Genomic DNA, 19,456 nt, shown 5'->3' with positions numbered 1-19,456 from the left:
CCTTATACCTCTAATTCTTTCCCTCTCTAATTCTTTCCAGGTCCAACCCCTGTGCCGTCCCAGTGATGTGGAGCTGCTTCCCTCGGTACTTTGTTCCAACATGAATCCTGGTGGGTTCACTGATGAGCTTTTTTGATGCCCCTCTTCAGCCTGTGTTTTCCCTCTACACTTCCTCCTTCCACCTCTCCTCCCCTTTCTTGACCCCCCCCCCCCTCCTCCCCTTGTCCTCTGTGAGCGCTTATTACTCAAACCCACTGAAAGGAGCAACGCAGTAGCTGGCAAAGGATGAAGCAGGTCTGCCTGCCAGCGCCAGACAGAAGATAGAAGATACAAAAGGACTAGCGAAGGGGAGAGAGAGAGAGAGAGAGAGAGAGAGAGAGAGCGAGCGAGTGACAACAGAGCTGTGGGAAAAGCAGCAACAACAACATTCAAGATGCCAGAGTGAGAGGAAAAAGCACGGACTTCATTGGCGCATCACTATCTATCTACGTGTCTCCATGCTGATCTGGAACCAGACTTTTGAACACCTGACGGGACAACTCACGGACGCAAACAAAAGTTGTGCAAATCCAGATTCCATCATACCGGGTCTCCTGGTCGACGTATGCTATGCCACTATAACAACTTCGAGCCATGCCAGCCAAGGGGAAGTACTTACTAAACGACCAGGAGCTGAAAAATGAGGCACTTTACCGCAAATTCTCCTGCATCTGCCAGTATCAGCCGCTGGTCCTCCTGCTGGGCCTCTCCATGCTCTCCTGTGGGGTCCTCCTCGTTCTCTTCTTTGCTCTGGGTCTGGTGAGTACTGTGAAGTTACGCTTTGTAGCTCAGCTCGGCAGCTCCTAAAAGCTGTACGCTGTTTTTTCCTTGTCTCTGTTGAAATTGTGTGGTGTGTAGAATTACAGTACAGTCAAAATGTTGTTATTCCAATTAATAGACAACACAAGCCATTGTTTTTGGTTTTTGTTCAATACAAAATTAAGGTTACTGTGCATCTTTCAATCACATTTCAATCACATTAGAAACATTATCTTCAGAATTCATCAAGGACATTCACGGCATTAATATAATTTCCAACAGGGTTATTTTTGCCTTAACAAGCTGGTGCCAGTCCATCTTGTTTCGTAACTTTGCTCTTTGAGAGGCGACGGTGAGTCTGTCTCACAAAAGAGCTCTGCTCAGATCTCCCTCCTGGGCTCATCACCTGTAGATAGAGTGTCTCTGCAGCAGGGCTACTCTGTTAATTGTGTATTATACTATCTGGCTCACAGCTCCTCACTCAGTAAGTTGCGGAAAAACGGTGACGGTAATTACACCATTACATTATGTAATTTGCCCAAACAGACTTTTTTTTAAAAAATATCTAATTACAATGTGAAGGAAACAGCAATGATATTTTTCTTTTTTTCCCCTAATTATAATGTAATCAATTTTCTTATTATCCTGTTTTTGCTAAAAATGTACATTATTTATGCGAGTGTTAACGGGGGGACTGGTGACTCTGTTCATTCTACTTTTGAACTGCATTCACGCTTGTGACTGAAGCAACATGTTCATGTTTTTTGTAAGTCTAACTTTTTCAGCTCGTACGCCACGAAGAAGCTCTCATAGCGGTCACTGGGGCCCCACCTTTGACACTTAATCAAGTTCTCTTTATACATCAGCGGTTCCACATTTGTGTGAGGAAGCAGCAGTGGGGACCAGAGTCAAGTGTCTTTTGTACACCCTGCGGTAATCCATCATGGTTTATGAGGCTCCACTTTAGTGACAACATTGCTGATGCTATTTTTATTGGCAAACACAGTCAATTGTGATTTGGCTACCAACATTTATCAGAGGCAATGGTTGAAATAAGTCCCTTGGTATTAGCATTGGTATCAAAATGTGTAAGCTCAAGCTGATGCTAGGGAATAGTTTCTCACACCGCAACTCTCTGGTCTTTTTGTGCTCCTGTTGAGTTAGAGTGTCAGAAAGAGAATTCTGTGAGGATTGCATGAGACGGCAACCGTATCCTTGCATGTAGGTAATCACTAGAGTGACTGGATGCTCAAAATGAATCCTCACCCTGGTTTTAAAGGACAAAATGACAGACTTCTCTCCGTGTGAAGCTGCTTCAATAAAACACTTGAGTCCCCTTCATTCCTGCCGCAGTCGCTTGCAAGAGTGAAAAACTGATTATAGTATGAAATGATTTGAAGATGGAGGACCGCTCTGAAACAGAAGATGCATATTTTAATTTCTCCACAAGAGCACAATTTAGAAATGCCCACTTTAAACAACATCAGTTGTGCATTTTGAAAACGCCATTCACACCTCTCCGTCAAAGTGCTTTCATTCTTTAAGGCTAGGTCGGAGGTCAGTTTGTCAGAGAAGCTGGACGCTGATGATGGTTTCGCTTCACATTACACAGTCAGTTCGGTTCCCTTTAGCGTGGACGCGTTCACCGAGGCGGTCTCCCCGATAATTACACGGCCTTAAAAATCAAAATCATGTCGCGTGAATAATGAAAAATGAAAAGATCAAGCTCTTTAATGGTGTAAAACAATGGTGCTGTCAGAGTGGATCTTCATCCTGACAGTGCAACGAGCGGGCAGGTACTCTGACTCTGGCTGTTGATTTTGGCATGTTGGCAGGTAGCATAGCAGTCGGGCAGTCTAGGCACTCGAGTAATGAACGGACGGCATCTGCCACAGGAGATTATATTACTTTTCCTTTTTGGGAAAATTCTGTAACGCTCTCTTCTATTGTGTTGCTGCTCAATCAGGCGCATTCTTCCTCTCCGCTTTGTACTAGCACATAAGGATCTGTCATCCTCTTGTAGTCCTGTGTATACACACACTCACACACACACACACACACACATGCCAGCATGCACACTTTTTTTTTTTTTTTTTAAGGGGTGGTAACTGGTGTCAAAAAAGTCTCCTACAAGTTCCATAACTGCACTTCAATTCCGGATACTGGGTGAAGAGCAATGCTGAGAGGAAAACTGCCTGAGCTGATGTTCCAAGTGCCACTTGTACCACCCATCTCGGACCCCGGCTGGATGGACCGATGGTGGTAGAAACCCTGTTGTTCGGGCTCTTTAAATTATGATCTGAATACAATGGGTCTGCATTTCTATAGGAGCTGCGTGTGGCTGGATGTGAAGTGGATGCTCAAGTAGTTCATCGGAAAAGCACATTTGGTTTGAGAGGCGTACTGGACTCAAAACAACGTATTTACCTGAATTTACCCAAGAGTAGACTGGAGATGGACAAATAAAATACAAATAGCGAGAAAGTAACCTTGATCTCAGACCTATAATTGTCAAGAAAATGATCAAACCCGTCCTTAATTCATTTGGTTTCGCTAGAGGATTTGCACAATACTTGTAGCCCTTCACAACTTTTCAGCTCCAATTTATAGATATTTTTTTTTGCTTCCTGAGTTTCGTCAAGATTCAGAGCTACGTAGGGAGCACAAAGTGCTCCAGTTGCGAGCTGGCCTTTCAGAAGGCTGCCATGGCAACCAGAAAGCTCAACATACAATGCAGAGATGGCCTTCTACAAGCAAAGATCTATTAACAACGACTTAGTGCTTCTGTCTCGCTCCTGAGCACTTATTTAACCCCTTGTTTTCTCTCTCTCTCTCCCCCAAATGAGCAGGGAGACACATCATTGCAAACAGGTGCACACTCAGAAGAACATTTTTGACGCATGAAGTTACATTCACCCTGGACACACAAGTGGATGTTCAAACAGACATTTACACAAACAAGCCCTCAAGTGCATATTCTCTATTCTTATGCTTGTCTCTTGCTGTCGAGTAACTTAATCAGGAACATGAAGCCCGGAGCGGGCGGTACATGACGCAGGGGCTGTTTACACCGAAAAAAAAAATCCCTAATCTTACATAAGTCCCCGTGTTTCTGAATATGTACAGCTCTTCTACACCTCTAAGATCTCAGGTTTAATGTCAAACTTTGAACCACTGATTAAAATTTACACAGGCCGATGCAAAGCCCTCGTGTAAGCCAGTATTTGTTTCGAAAGTCTTGGGTGAACTCTTGTATAAACCCTCTCGTTGGCTGTGGCTCGTCGTGTTGGACGTTCACTCTCCCTGTGATTTGCCCATTTTCCATCCCAGTGTTGGCGAGTTGAGCTACTTCACATTACACTTGACTTTTCATTGTTTCACCAGAAATGCTGCCCGTAAAGTCAGGCAACGGACTGTGTTTTTGTGTCTCAGCGCCGTGAATTATATTTTACCGAACAAGTGTGCATCATAAAACACAGGAGGGCGAAGGAAAAATGTTGACAACTGCCAGAAAGTGATGAATCTTGCTGTGCAAATGCATCATATCTGCCCGTAGAATCCTGACCTAACCTCAGGCGTTACAAGTTATTAAGACTGTAACAAAGCCCGTGTTTATTTTTCTCCCCTTTCCTCGCTGCCGGAACAGAGCGCAGAGAAACACTATGTCTTTGTGAGCGTGGTGAGCGGCAGCCTCTGCGTGTTCCTGGTGGTGTTTGTGTTGGTGTGCGCTGAGATGCTCTCGCAGCGATGGAGACGTCTGATGGGCTTGATCGTCTGGGCCATACACCTCACCATGGGCTACACCTTCATCTTCAGCGGCCCCATCATCCTGCCATGGGACCAGGTAACGTCACCCTTGTGGAGGTCACACGTAGGCCACACGCTTTTCAGCACAAGTTACTTTGTATTCCTGCACCGCCAAGGAACATTTGTCTGAACCTGATCTTTTTTTCCAGGTGCCGTTCTTCCTTTTCATCATCTTCACCGTGTACACCATGCTGCCGTTCCAGCTGTGGTACGCTGTGGTGCTGAGCATCATCTCCTCGCTGTCCCACATCATGGTCCTCTCACTGCGCCTCACTATTTACGGCGACAGATCCAGTCGCTACCTTCCCAACCAGGTGAATCCCTTTTTGGGAGGGTTGGCATTTGATTGTATATGTATCTGCGACGCTACAAATGAGTGTTGGAGCTGACAGGGGTCATTAAAGATCAATCATTTTTCACAAGCGCAAGTGGCCGTGTCGCGGAGCTTAAAATCATTAGGATGGGCAGTTATTTGACATTTTATTGGGCTCTCGCTTACAAAATATGTCCTGACAGTCAACTTATTAATTTCAGATTAAGAAATATCTCCCTGTTTGAAAGGATTCATTTGTGGTCTAACATCTGTCCACTCTCCTCCTGTAGCTGCTGTCCAATGCAGTGGTGTTTCTGTGCGGCAGTGTGGTGGGCTCCTTCCACAAGGTCCTCATGGAGAAAACCCTGAGGCAGACCTTTCAGGACACCCTGAGGTGCCTGGGCATGCGCATGAAGCTGGAGATAGAGAAGAGACAGCAGGTTAGACACCTTTGGAGCCATTTTTTTGGAAACTATAGGTTGATATATGGGCTTCTTTTAATATTTGTCATTATTTTGGTGATGGTATCCTAAAAATGAATAGTTACATGATATTCCTGCTTTACACTACACACTCTTTAAAAATGAAAGACATTTAGAAAGAAAAGATGCCATTAACCTCAACGTGTGAAGGGAACATTTGTGAATCCATTTCAAACAAAACTAGAAACGGGTTACGTCAATCCAAAGCTCCGATAGTGTGTCTTTCGTGCTAAGTTGCACACATTTAGTTGAATGGGGGACTGCATTTATGAAAGCACAGCGAGGGTTGGGGGTGGGATGCCGAAAATAGGTTTATTCAAATGAAGCAGTACAAAGACGTTTATTCCTACAATGAAAGGAATTCCGAAGGGGAAAAAGCCTGGCAAACCATCAAGAGCAAGAGAAGAGTGTTGGTCAACATTTATACTGCATTTTAATAACATTTCCTTAACTTGTTATTGCTATTTATAAATGTAACGAAGAGAAGATGGAAACAGCGTGCAGTAACTGTTTTAACCGCACTCCTTATAATTTTATTTGATCTCCAAGCTTTGCTTTTCACTGGCCTCATGGTGACTTCAGTATGGATGTTTTGGTTGTGACAAACAAATCCTTCTCAAATTAGATTTTCCTGTGGTGCTTTTAGCATTAGCTGCATCTGGGCTGACTCTCTTTGACGTCCGAGGCCTTTTGAAATTATGTTTCACCTTTATGCCATTTGTTTTAACGGTTGCTTGGGGTACGACACGAAACACGCTGGCAGGGATGCAAGCGTGTTGCCAAGGAGGACCAATAAACCTCCTGTTGTATTTGAACGGGCGCCGAAAAGAATGAGCCTGGTGCAAAACAGAAAGTAAGCCAGCGAAGAGAGAGAAAATAACAGCATGTTTAGGGAACCACCATAACTTCTCCAAATGGAGAGTCACGATGAGAACGTAGCACAGAGTAACACAATGTACTGTGGTGTCTCTGAAATGTTTCCAGGAAAGCTATAATAAAGGTCTCTACCATCACTGATGATGATGACGATGGGAAAACCGCCATTTGATACTCTCACTAGTGCTCCGAAGGGTTCTCCCCGGTGACTTTGTCATGTCAAGAAGAAAAAGCATTCAGCTATTTGGAAGTGCTGTAAATATTAGCAGTATTTATCTCATGCCATTACAGCGGCATATATTCACAAAGCTCAACGAGGCCTTCGTTTTAAGTAGTGGAATATTGGTAAGTAATCAGACTCCAGCAGTTCACCGAAGACAGAGCCCAGGCTGTTGTTTATGTTTTGGTTTTCAACTTATTAAGTCCAAAGTTCATTTAATGTCTGTATCATTTTCTCAGCATTAATCGGACGTTAAAAGCTGAAATGTTTTTATTCAAAACACATTCACCGCTTTGAAATAATACTCTAAATTGAGTTAAGGTGCAATTTGATTCTCTTGAAGGCTCGAGAAGTTGTTATTGCATGGACAGTGTCCAGGAACACGCAGAGGAAAGAACGAGCATGTGACAGACCGTCCACTCGGTTTTTGCATAAACCCACATGGAAAATTTTGTCACGTTAAAGCAAAAGCTCTTTCAGTTGATGAAATGCGAACTCTCCCAGCAATGCAGGAAAATATCTTAGACCAAAAATGGACACAGGTTGTTCGTCCTCGTACTTGGTTCACATACCGTCAAACGTGGTGGTGGTAACACCATGCCTGTTGGTATGAAGCACTTTAACCTAACAGGCCTCTGGAATAGACCAGAAGGGACATCCAAATCTATTATTTAGAAATATATTGGTGAGGAAAAGTATATTTTATCCATCCTTAAATCTCGTCTGAAGTGAGAAGGCAACTGAATATTCGTAAGAAGAAGACTGAATATCCTTAAATGACTTTGCGAAAGTCCAGTCAGCTCTAAATCCCATTCAAGATGTATATAGTCAATTTATATGGACACACACATAATACAGTTAATTTTGCATGACCACATAGACCGTGTGTAAATAGATATTATAGTGTCTCATAAAAGGGTTTCATTTTTCCGGGATTAAATAAACATCAGCAACAGGACATGACCTTTGCACCAGCATACACCCTCAGGGCTACCATTTATGGGTTATTAAAAAAAAAACAACAGAAAAAACAACTACTACAACCACAAGTCTAAATTAAGCCCAAAGAATGGGCTCCAAGAAACTATGAATAAAAAGGATAAACTGCATTGGATCTTACTGTCATTATTTGCACTGGAATGTATTAAAATGAAGAAAAATTTGATCGGTGATAACTCTTTAAAGAAAGTCAACTGCCACCCTTTAATCGACTAATTGCACTTCTAAAACCAGGCAAAAACACAGACGATTAGAAAAGGTGACCGTACTTTTCGACTCCCGGGCTTCCTCGGTCATTGAAACAGCAACATGTGTGTTGTAGATCTCAAATGGTGCCGCCGTCCCAGGAGCAAAGATAAAGTGTCTCTCTGAAGTGCCCGGCCTTTGTAATACACCTCTTTCACGCCTCCTGACATACTCCGATGAGTTGAAATACAGCGTCTTACCGTGTGCTGTAAAGACTCTTTATTCCATCAGCCTCTCTTTCATCAGGATAAAGCAGCGGTGCCCATCACTCACGCCTCCCTAAAGCCAGTCGGGCTATTGTTTGTCGAGAACACAAAGGACGATCTACTGTTGAGTCATAACCGCGAATCCCTCGGCGCCCCTCCATCCGACGGACTAAATGTTTGATTTCCCCCCACGTGTACTGTAACATTAGTGCCGTCAGTTGCGTTTTGGGAAGTGAACCTCCAGGCACCTCACGATTGAATGGTAATAGAACAGGCTAAGATCTGAGCAAATAATTACCGCTGCGAGAACGATCAAAAGTAAAGAGTGTTATATCTTCTGATATCATAACAACTACTACTGACTGTCTTACCTCTTTCACCTCATTTAACTCATGGCTTCTTGGTGCCAGACTGAGCCTTTCCATCCACATCTGTCGGTTTGTTTTTCATTCGGCAAAATCACCGTGGCCAGCATTCGTGGAACGTGGTGGACCAGTGAAACCGAGGCCATGGAGGAACCCATTAAATCCGAGGCACTCGGCATATCCAACCACTTCCATTTCTTTTAAACCTTTGCCTAAATCGGCGGTGCTGAGTCCTCTTACATCTTCATTCTGCTGATCTTTGACTTCCATATTTTGTCTGCTCAAAACAAAAGTGAATTAGACCAGTCATGTATCGCTCGCAGTGGAATCACTCTACAGCACGTCCTGGCACTAAAATTGACCGAATAGAAAAAGTCATCGCGTTTGTTTTTGTCTTGTTACTTGACAGCCGTCATTTGATACACGTGTGAAGTAATAGTTTCGTGATTCCCTAACAGCAAACCAAGCCACACTCGGCATGATGATAAAGCAAAAATAAGTAGCGGTTGTGTAATTGAAATGCAGTAAAAACATTACATCATATGATAAATGTCTACATTTGAAAGCATATTTTTAGCATTAGCTGTTTCATGTTCGAAGGCACTACAAGGTTTTTATTCTTTTTTTTTTTTTTTTTTTTTTAGACTCATAAGTTTAAAAGGACCAATTGAACTAGACATTAAACTGCCCTGCATCTAGTAAAAGTCTTGTGATAACTTCAACGCTACTCCAACAAACTATTCTTTATATGAGATGAGAATTAATGTAAATTTTTCTGTTCATGCAGTTCTGCTGGTGTGTGTGTGTGTGTGTGTGTGTGTGCGTGCGTTTCTTGGTCGTTTCTGAACCTGTACAGGTATGCATTTGATTATTCAACTAAATAACAAAAAAGAGAATGAATAGATTCTTTCCCTTTTTTTTCATCTCGCCTGGCAGCATTATGAAAAGGGAAGTATGTGAAAATGAAGAATGTGTAACCTCCCTCCATATTGCTGTTTCCCTCCATATTGCAGCGAGCACACACACACACACACACACACACACACACACTATTCTGGCAGTATTCTGGAATCATGTTAATTAATTCGAGTGATTCACTGAGAAGGGAATGAAGTATGTAAAAATTTATTATTTAAAAAAAAAAAAAAAAAAGTGTTTTCAAAAACATTTCACAACACACAGCCAAGCTAGTTCTGGCATGGAATCTGACTATTATGAATATGAATGAACCATTTCTTCCTCACTTATTTTCACTGAAAAATCCTCTTTGAAAGTTGGCTCATGGTCTCAAGGTGCTTTCACTTTTGTAACTTCCAAGCATTAATAATGAAGGTAATGATCAGAAACAGTCTTCAGCCAAAGAGGGAGGCGATCAGATATTGAAATCCGAATTGTTTCTCTGATTTCACAGATGATTCTGTGTCTGGGTGCGACTGTCCTGTTTTTGAGAATTATTTAAATTGTTTTGCACAACCCAGCTGTTGCTATATTGGAAAAATGTGGGTGTGCTTCCTTCCGGTGCTCTTCCACCGCCCAAACCCTTCTGAGAGTGAATACTGACACCTTGGGTGTGCACGGACATTCGCGAAGCAGCTGATAAGATTGTTACGCAGTGATGGGATCTCAAATGTAGAGCGGAAGAAGAGACCGATGATATTTATCCCATCATTACGAAGGGTGAAAGTGTTTGGTAGAACACAATCCATAGCTTATCATCAGAGCACGGTGTGTTTCGAAATTCGTCCGAGAGTCTCATGTATTTATGTATTTCATTGTGCGTCTGTTTGCAGGAGAACCTGCTGCAGTCTGTACTACCAGTCTATATCTCCATGAAGATGAAACTGGCAATCATGGAGAGGCTGCAAGACTGTAAAGACAAAGAGGAGCAACAGCGGCTGGTCAAAGATAACAACTTCCACAGTCTTTATGTCAAGAGGCACAAGAATGTCAGGTAAAGACATGGGCCGTGTTGAAGTGCAGCATAACAATTCTTACTTTTTTTTCTTTTTTTTTTTTATCACATTGTCCCATCTAAAGTCTCTCAAAAGGACTACCCAGCTAGTTAGCCAATCATTCATATTGGTACTGAGCTGCTTGAGATTTTGAATCCATTAGATGAAGTAAACAGTGCTTTAAAAAGGATATCTTGAAAATGGGCCTGGCTGCATTCTGTAATTGGTGTAACTGATGTAGTTTAGTTTAGTTTGGACATCGGTTTGATAATATTTGGTCCTGTATGGCTTTGCTGCTGTCCTTATCTCATCTGAAGGAGGGATTCTTTTGTCAAATCTTGTTCTACTCCCCTGTCTTTCTTTCCACTTAGTCCACTGTGTTTATACTTTCATTCTTACAAAACAGCAGTCTTTTTCTCCCCGATTTTAGCAATGCTGTCTCTAGCTGCATCACTTAATCAGACAAAGCAGGATGGGAAAAAAAAAAAAGGAAAAGCAGATTTTCCTGATGCTTCTTGGAATGATGGAGATTAGCGTGAGTGTTTGCAGTGCAGTGACCCAGTTCCAGGTCTTTATTTTATGAGGGTGTCAGTAATTCAGCAACTGTTGAGACATATCTGGTCTGCTTAAAGTGAAATTTGGCAAATGCATGGCCAGCGATTTTCTCACAAATTCAGGGAAAATACTGGAAAAGCCTGTCTTGAGAACATTAGTAGCAAATGTGTATTTTAGATTCAGCACTACAGAGATATTTATCTAATAGTGACCGCATTGTCCCCATGTTTTTCGCCACTGAGGGTCAGAGTAACCGTGTCGAACGGTGGCCATATCCCTGCTTTGGTTCTCAACGTGCATCTTTACATTTCCGTTCAAGTCAGTCCGTGAAGCGAGTCGAGCCGAGCGCGGCTCCTCCTCCTCCTGTCTGTGGGTCAGCTGATAGCAGCTGTATTCAGCCCAAGGCCGCAGCCTGAAGCCAACGAGTGCTCGTAATCATTCCTGGCAGGTTGTGATGTGGCTCGCCACAGGTTTGACCAGCGCTCCATTGCCGTTCTGTGGAAAAATCATTTGTGTCAAGAAAGTGTTGAGGTCAGATGCCTCATCACTTTTTTTCTAGTAGCACTGAGGTCTTCCACGGGTCAGATGAGGTATCTATGGCCCAAAAGCCTTAATAACGTCCAGACTTTTACAAGACTTTGAACTACGCAAGGATCAAGTCTGCTTGATGAACAGGAAATTATGTTTTTTTTTTTTTTTTCCCGATTAGTGTTAAGAACTGCTATGAATCGAAAGAGGCTGGCATGGCCCCTGCTTTGCTGGAATTCTATGGTACATAATGTCTGTAACGTTGGTTATGGTTTGATGCTCTCAGTTAGATGAGAAAAATGGGATTTGTGATTTAAAGGCCATAGTGTCCTCTGAAATGGGCTGCGCAGCAAGTGAAACTCTCCTGTTAGCAATCAGGGCATGGAAATCTCAAGATATTATGCGAAAAGAAGGTGAAGGATGCTTTCATCAATAACAGTATTTGTTATTTATTTCAAAATGTCCTTTTTATATCTAGTATTCTCTATGCCGACATTGTCGGGTTCACTCGACTGGCCAGTGACTGTTCACCGAAGGAGCTCGTCCTCATGCTCAACGAACTGTTTGGCAAGTTCGACCAAATTGCCAAGGTAAGTGACCGTTTGGTGTCAAAGTGTCACTCTTATCCACATTTAAACAGTTTTCATCGGTTTCATTTCAACGGAAAGTTGGATTCTGTCACTCAAATTTTGGCTGAATTTCATGCTCGCTGGCACTTTGTAAAAGAGAGTCTTATTTTCTACCATTTAATGTAATTATTGGAGTGACATTCATTTTCTGCTCTTATCCCTTGTAGGAAAATGAGTGCATGAGAATCAAGATCCTCGGGGACTGTTATTACTGTGTATCAGGTCTGCCAGTGTCTCTGCCCAAACATGCCAAGAACTGCGTGAAAATGGGCCTGGACATGTGTGAAGCCATCAAGTCAGTTTGTGCCTCAATTACTTCACTCTTAACTCTGACCTCAAAAGACGCTGTCTGTTGATGGGCCAGGAACTGAAAAGTTGAAAAGTGAGAGAGGAAAAATTTGGACCCTCTCTGTGAACGCTGTTGTAATTTAGAAAATCGGTAACAAAACGCAAGTCTTGTATCTGAGTCATTATTTGAAAATGCGCTGATTCTTAACGGGACGCTATAATCATTATCTGCTGCTGAGAATGGATTATTGATACTGTCAGTGACTGATAAGAGAAAGTGTTTAACCCTTCCTACTGTACAATGTAACGTTTTACATAAACGTCCATGTGACACACGGTGACCGACATCTGCAGTGACGGCGGGGACAGGAAACCCTGTAGACTTGATCTAATTGTTCCTGAGAGTATCTCACAGCCCCCCAATTACAGCTCCAATTATAGCTAATTTCAGTGTTTTGCTGTGAATCTTCCCCAGGCAGGTCCGGGAGGCCACAGGGGTGGATATCAACATGAGGGTTGGCGTTCACTCCGGGAACGTGCTCTGCGGCGTGATCGGCCTCCGCAAGTGGCAGTTTGATGTATGGTCACATGACGTCACTCTGGCCAATCACATGGAGTCTGGAGGCCTTCCAGGGTGAGCGGACAATTTTCCCCTAATGTTGGATGAATCGTGGTCCGTATACATTCACTGTCGATGACGCGTTGCCACGTGTCAACTCGATCTTGTATTCACGGCAAAACTTTGTAGTAAGTGGCAATAAATCTGATTTGGGGATCTCAGTACCAGCCATGAAACAGACGGGGTTTTGGTGAATTGTAGACGACACTGCGGTAGTCAGTGTCACCTGATCCATGTTTCTTTTACATTTAAAGCAAGTGAGTTACTTTTCATTTCAATATATATTAATAGATATTTGAAAAATCAAATTTCTGTTGTCAAAGCATTAGATTAACACTCTGAATGGATTTCTTTTTTTTTTTTTTAAATAAAATTAATAAATGAAGAAAATCTCCAGTTCCCAATAACCTACAATCAATATAATGCTATTTCACTTTGCTGAAACTAAAACCATATGGAAAGCATAAATGGCATCTGTTTTAAATTCTTTTCACTGGTTTCCAGTTAGTTTCCATATTAGACAGTTTATAAGGTACTACAGGAAATACTTTTAAGTTTATGAACCAGAGGCGGCTCAGAATGTTACAATTTTCTGGCTCCAACAGCAAATTTAAAACATTTGGTGCTTTTAGCTGATGCTTTCAGAAGAACTATTGCAAAATACCTTGTCATCACTTCAATAGTAAATAGCTGTGTAGGACACAACATATTTTTACTGGTTAATGTTTTTTTTCTTTTTTGCTGTTATTGCATTTTGGATGATTGTGTATCCCTAAGCTTTCATTGTGTTGGTGTATGCATGTGCTGGATACACAACACAAGAATTCAGGCCCATCAGTGTAAATATATGTAAATATGAAACCCTCTGAATCATCCATTGTGTATTTGTAATGTATTTGTTTACGTTGCTCAGACGTGTCCACATAACAGAGGCCACTCTGAAGCACCTGAGCAAGGCGTATGAAGTGGAAGAGGGCAACGGCCACCTCAGGGACCCCTACCTGAAGGAGCTCAACGTGCAGACTTACCTAGTCATTGATCCTCGAGTGAGTTCTCGGTGTCGTTCATCCATCATCTGCCGCTTGTCCTGCGCTCGGGGTGGCGGGGGTGGGTGGCAGGGGGGTGGGAGCCTGTCCGACCCGTTGTCGGATGGGAGGCGAGGCCCGAATCGTCACGGGACGATAAAGATAAAACACCTGGAATTATTGCAGCTATAATGGAGTAGCATGTTTTCAAAAATGAATTCTTTTTGACGCATTATCCTGGACCGTGCATGCTTTGACTTAAAGTGACCGCTTTGCACCCTGAATGTAATCGGAACGTTTGTATTTCAAGTCGAAGGATCCATCGCAGAAACCCGGCAACGTCAAGCCTCGAGTGAACGATGGTCTGAAGATGCGGGCCTCTGTGCGTATGACCCGCTACCTGGAGTCCTGGGGGGCCGTGAAACCCTTTGCCCACCTGCAGAATCGCGAGGGCTTCACTGCCGAGGCCATTGTCAATGGCAAGCCTCACAGTAAGGTGAGCGGATTATATACACAGTAAAATACAAATAAAATGATTTTAGAAAACAGATATTTTGCAGGCTCTCGACCACATTAAAGTCTGCCTCCGCCCTTCTTTTCAGGACATCCCCCTGCGGTCAGTGCCTGGAGCAAAGATCACCGATAGGTGAGAACGGATCTATTCTGGCCTCCAGTTGTTGACCAGTTTGATTGGCTTGGCTGATACTTTATTTTTTTTATTTATTTATTTTACTTTTTCTGGACTCCTAAGGTGACTCAACCAAATAAGCTGTGGACCCCATTAGGACCCGTATGTCTAGAGGTATTTTGGTTAAGGCTTCAGTATATTCCGATGCCTCTAGGAGGCATTTAAACACATTCACTTTGATCAAAACATCAACTGATCATTTGAAATCACGAGAATTGATGTTTGTTTATATTTTACATTTTCTATCAATATCTTTTTGGTATTTAAAAGAATTACCCAGAAAATTCCCCTCAAATTTTCCCCCTTTGACATTGTCATTTGTAAGCGTGAATTTAATTTGCAATCAAGTGTCATGTGAACCTTCGATCATTTACATCGGGAAAAAGATCCCTCCCCATTTTTACCGTGAATTTGCCACATGCTATAAATGTTTGCACTCCAGGGTTGGTCACAATCCTGCTGCTCTGTCGCATCTTGATGGTCACTGCTGAACCCTCTCTGCAAGACTTTCCATCTGATCTGAGGATCTCCGCTTTCATCACCCCAGTATATGCGGTTGATCATATTCCAGAACACCGTATTCCAGCGTTTTAATCGTAGCTCCCAATGCTTTTTATTCACTGCGCGGGGCAACATTTGGATCACGGATTTACAGTCTTGTCAGTCCCTTGCCATGCAGCTGCTGAATTTTCCGTCTTTATATTATGGCATCTTTACAGACAGAGGTTTTTTGTTCACTTCATTGGAGCTTATAAAGTTAGATGTAGGGTGGTCACGAGAGATTCACACCATAAAAGGGTCATGCTAGAGAATTTGCTACCTGCAGGTCTCTTTTAGGTTTCTGTTTTGTATTTTTTGCATTTTAACGAGCAGTGACACTACGTTAGGGATCTTATTTGGACTGATATACCAGCAAGAACACGTTCAGTCTTGCAGGATAAATCCCCCAAAAAGCTTTCTGGCATGCAAACTTAAACGAAAAAAGTTCTTTGTTCACTTTTTAACCAACAAATAAGCTTAGATGTTTACTTGCTTTAATTGGTCGGATGGCAATCCCGCCACAATTATAAGATATCATTTATCATCATGAGTTTATGAAATAGATTCATCTGCTTAGATTCAACCGATACACTTGGTAATCGTTTTCTATATGAATAGTACGAGTCGTTCACAAGCTGTTCAGACGGATCGAAACGGCACGAGAGCTTTCATTTAAAACTCGGCTGCAGGAAGAGCGTTCCACCACAAGGCAGAGGAGTCCTCGTGAGCTGCGAAGAACGCATTTGGCAAGCAAACGTTGTCACCGAGGGTCCGCTTTGTACCGCCACATTTGCAGGTATTCCCGCAGAGTGGTGGGAGTGCTCGGCCTTTCAAATAATTCGCAGCCAAACTGATTATGAATAAAGCCTATAATGGTTAATTCTCTTTGCTTGCCTGGCGCAGGCATTATGAGTACGGACAAATATTTAGAGAGTAGCACCTGCTCAGTGAGCAGGACACTCCTACACAGTGTGTGGGTTGGAGTAATGTGATTTGAAAAGATAAGTGTGTTCCTAAAAGCAGAAGCGTTCCACCCCCTGAATTTTATCTCGGAAACTGTCGACTTCATTCACGCGCTCGCAGTCGAGTGTTGCCGAGGCCCGGGCTGATGGCTCTGCGGGGCTCAAGCGACGGCGACACGCCGATGCAGTTTGCGGTATTTTACCTCCTCGGCTTTACTTCTCCTGAGGAGAAGCTGATTCTCTCATGTTTTGGATTGCCTTTCACTTTTACATGATCACTGGCGCTGTGTTTTTGTGATGAATTTGTATTTGTTTGTTACTGTTGGACCCCGACAGCTTTGATGAGTCTCTAGAAGAGCGGTTCTCCTTGCCCGCCGCACCATTCAGCAGCTATAAGTGAGTGGGGCCTTCGTGGCCCGCAAGGTGCTCAACCCTTCAGTGCAGTAGTTCTCAATCCCTTTGGCTTGTGACCCCTTCAACAAATGACGGTGAACTTTCACACTCACAAGTCGTGATCTCAATCAGTGGGAATCTGCAGTGCTATGACCGTGCTTTTCAGTAACTGAAGAGAGAGAAAAATGCACGGGTGCGTTTTAAAAACAGTTCGCACTCGCTCCAAACGAACCAAAAACCCTCTTTGTGGTGTCCTGACCTCCAGGGTGAGAACTACTACCTTAGTGGAGAGTTTTAGTGTTCCATCACTAACCTGAGCAGGAGTTCACTGGTGTTGTCACCTCACCGTTTCACTATTCCACCTCTCTGCAAAGAGGCTCCACGTGATCTCGACAGCCATCAGAAACCCCGTAACCTCGTAGTGGACTGACACGCTCCTATTAACACCGATCGCTGACGGGGGGGCTTGTGTGTATCTGGTCTGTGCATCTGTCCGAGTGTTTCCTTCCTAATGGAATAGGGGGTTTCCAAGCAGAAGCACGGCAGAAACACTCCCGCTGAGTCCCACAGAGATCCTCTAACACAGTATTCTACATCCGGCACACTGGCTATTCATAACTCTCTCTCACGGGCACCGAACATATCTCTTTTCCCACTAATGCTCTGAATGGCAATAACCGAGTCGCCCCCGACGGCGGCTTCACTGGACCTGAGTAACTTGCATGATTTGATCTGGTTTTCCAGCATCCGTTCCAGTCATCTGTGTGTCTCAGCCCCGGCTCTCCTGCCCCGTCCTAATTGTGTCTGTATTTTCCGGTACAGGAACAAGTCCCAAAAGAGCAAGTTCGACGAGGAGGTGCACAATGAGATGACCACAACCATAGACGAGCTCAGCAGCAAGTAAGCCTCATTCCTAGCCGGCTGTAACATTTTATACATGCGCTCGATGAGCAGTACAAGAGGCCCCGATGTTATGAACATTTTTGCAGACTGAAGTGGAGAATAAACGTGGTTCACAGGTTTCATATCCCATTCAGCCAAATCATAAGAATTTGTCCTTTTTATTTCTGTATTTCTTATTTTTTGTTAAATAGGACATTTGGTTCCACTGGCTCTGCTCAGAATAAACGGTTTATAATCAAAGCTTTAAGGACACATGTATAATTGAGCTCGGATTTGGTTATTTTTCCCTGGTAATAAAATCTACATGGAATGTGCTGTGGATTAAAGCTTTAAGAATGGTATAAAAATTTAACATCTGACAATATTTTTTCTTTTAGCTTTGATGAATAGGGAAAACAACAGCCGGCGGGGTTTTGCATTGACAGGGTTTATTAGCAAAAGCTTTTATGTCCTTTTTTCTAAGAGGGGACATTTAAGTTAAAACTTTTTGGTTGGTATATTAGAAAACTCGATTTCAAATTGTATCTAAATTTTAAATTTTACAGCTGCCCCCCCCCCACACACACACGCAATTTCACACATCATACATAGGCTACCATCCACATCCAAACGTAAACCTCAGCTGTATAAAGAATTGTGTGTTACCTTTAATTTTGTCTGTCATTTTCAAAAGTGTGAACTTACAACAGCGTGCAGATCTTCCATTTCACACTGGCGCTTATCAAGTATAATAATGTTTGTTTGTTTTTTTTTTTTTTTTGCTTCATCCTTTCCTTCCTCAATCCCACCTTTCCTTCTTCCCTCTCCCAGGCACTGGTTTAAGTCTGAGGAGAGCAGCGGTTTAGCTCTTTGGTTTCCCAAAAAAGATCTGGAAAAGCAGGTGAGCCGGATGCAAAGCACAGTTTGGTGTTTGGATTTTTAAATTGTTTTTCGCTGATCACGCTGTTAATTCTTTTCTTTCCTCCTTCAAAGTACCGATCTCTGGATTTGCCAATGTTCAAGCACTATGTCGGCTGTGCCACCTTCATCTTCCTCTGCATCTTTCTGATTCAGATGTTGGTCACAAAGGAGTGAGTACATCCGACTATCAAAAATCGCTGAACGTTCAACATGTCATTGGGACCTGGAACATTTAAGAGAAACACTCGCATCCTTTTAACACTGAGATACACACGGTCATATTTGTCCTGAGGCCGTTTAACATCATTAAAAAATTAAGATTATATTTGTGATGATCGAGACGGAGGGGGAGATTGATATATATATATTTTTTTTTATACTCTATCTCTCAGCCGACAGATGTTAGGAGTGGCTTTTGGAGCATTGGTTTGTATCCTGCTGCTGATCCTGGCCATCTGTTTTGCAGGTCACCTACAGGTCAGTGTGTTAACTCAGTGACATTCAGCACTCAGACTGTCCACCTCGCCTTTCTACCTGTTTACATACATACAGATGACATCATTTTAGAGAGGAAGATTTACTCTGACATCACACACACACCTGCAGGGTCACAATAACTCTCAGGCCAGTGTGAGGTTCTGTGGAACACTAGATCATAGAAATGTTCAGGTCCTCAAACCTGAGATTTGTGGGAGTGGAACATTAAGGAATGTCCTTTTGGATTCTTTAAAAAAAAATTAAAAATCCCAGATATGAGATATTTACTGGTTATCTTTGTCTTTTTCACAATTATTTTTTAATTATTTTATTTGTTTTATTTATTTTGTACATTTTGCAAATTTGTTGATTTGTTTTTTCTAGTACAATTTTTTTTTTATTGTTTTCCAAATTATGAGCAGAAAATTCATGTATAAATTAAGAGTAAATTATCCAAAAACGATCCAAAACTTACCTGTATTAGAACATTACTCTCAATAAACTTCCTAAAAAAATAAGCCGCATTTGGAATTAAACTACCGTAATCTCCGGACGATAAGCCGCGACTTTTTTCACCTAAACAATGATGCGGCTGATATATGGATTTTTGTTGGGGGGGGGGGGCTAACAAGCTTCACGCTGCTAAAACATTTAACCTCATCACATTGGACCGATAAAATGACCG

The 19,456-nt window shown here is 42.6% G+C and overlaps 1 protein-coding gene across 3 annotated transcripts in view; it reads left to right on the top strand.

The window, feature by feature from the left end:
• The window catches only part of adcy7 (adenylate cyclase 7), a 54,479-nt gene that overhangs the window by 26,216 nt on the left and 8,807 nt on the right, over nucleotides 1-19,456 (top strand). For 2 of the 3 annotated variants that reach the window (XM_086174925.1, XM_086174926.1), the window contains exons 2-17: nucleotides 41-798; nucleotides 4,445-4,642; nucleotides 4,755-4,919; nucleotides 5,209-5,358; nucleotides 10,103-10,263; nucleotides 11,826-11,937; nucleotides 12,144-12,271; nucleotides 12,740-12,898; nucleotides 13,797-13,929; nucleotides 14,219-14,404; nucleotides 14,511-14,554; nucleotides 16,435-16,494; nucleotides 17,314-17,391; nucleotides 18,205-18,274; nucleotides 18,367-18,464; nucleotides 18,687-18,771. In XM_086174925.1, coding sequence (XP_086031051.1) covers nucleotides 634-798; nucleotides 4,445-4,642; nucleotides 4,755-4,919; nucleotides 5,209-5,358; nucleotides 10,103-10,263; nucleotides 11,826-11,937; nucleotides 12,144-12,271; nucleotides 12,740-12,898; nucleotides 13,797-13,929; nucleotides 14,219-14,404; nucleotides 14,511-14,554; nucleotides 16,435-16,494; nucleotides 17,314-17,391; nucleotides 18,205-18,274; nucleotides 18,367-18,464; nucleotides 18,687-18,771 — 1,992 coding nt within the window. In that variant the 5' untranslated portion in view covers nucleotides 41-633. The remainder of the gene's footprint in view (nucleotides 1-40; nucleotides 799-4,444; nucleotides 4,643-4,754; nucleotides 4,920-5,208; nucleotides 5,359-10,102; nucleotides 10,264-11,825; nucleotides 11,938-12,143; nucleotides 12,272-12,739; nucleotides 12,899-13,796; nucleotides 13,930-14,218; nucleotides 14,405-14,510; nucleotides 14,555-16,434; nucleotides 16,495-17,313; nucleotides 17,392-18,204; nucleotides 18,275-18,366; nucleotides 18,465-18,686; nucleotides 18,772-19,456) is intronic. The other variant, XM_086174927.1, reaches the window with a different exon arrangement.

Source organism: Fistularia commersonii, chromosome 27 (genome assembly GCF_037954325.1).
Source record: "Fistularia commersonii isolate RoL2024-O1a breed Wild chromosome 27, RoL_Fcom_v1.0, whole genome shotgun sequence".
Taxonomy (NCBI): domain Eukaryota; kingdom Metazoa; phylum Chordata; class Actinopteri; order Syngnathiformes; family Fistulariidae; genus Fistularia; species Fistularia commersonii.
This window is presented reverse-complemented; position numbering and strand designations above follow the sequence as displayed.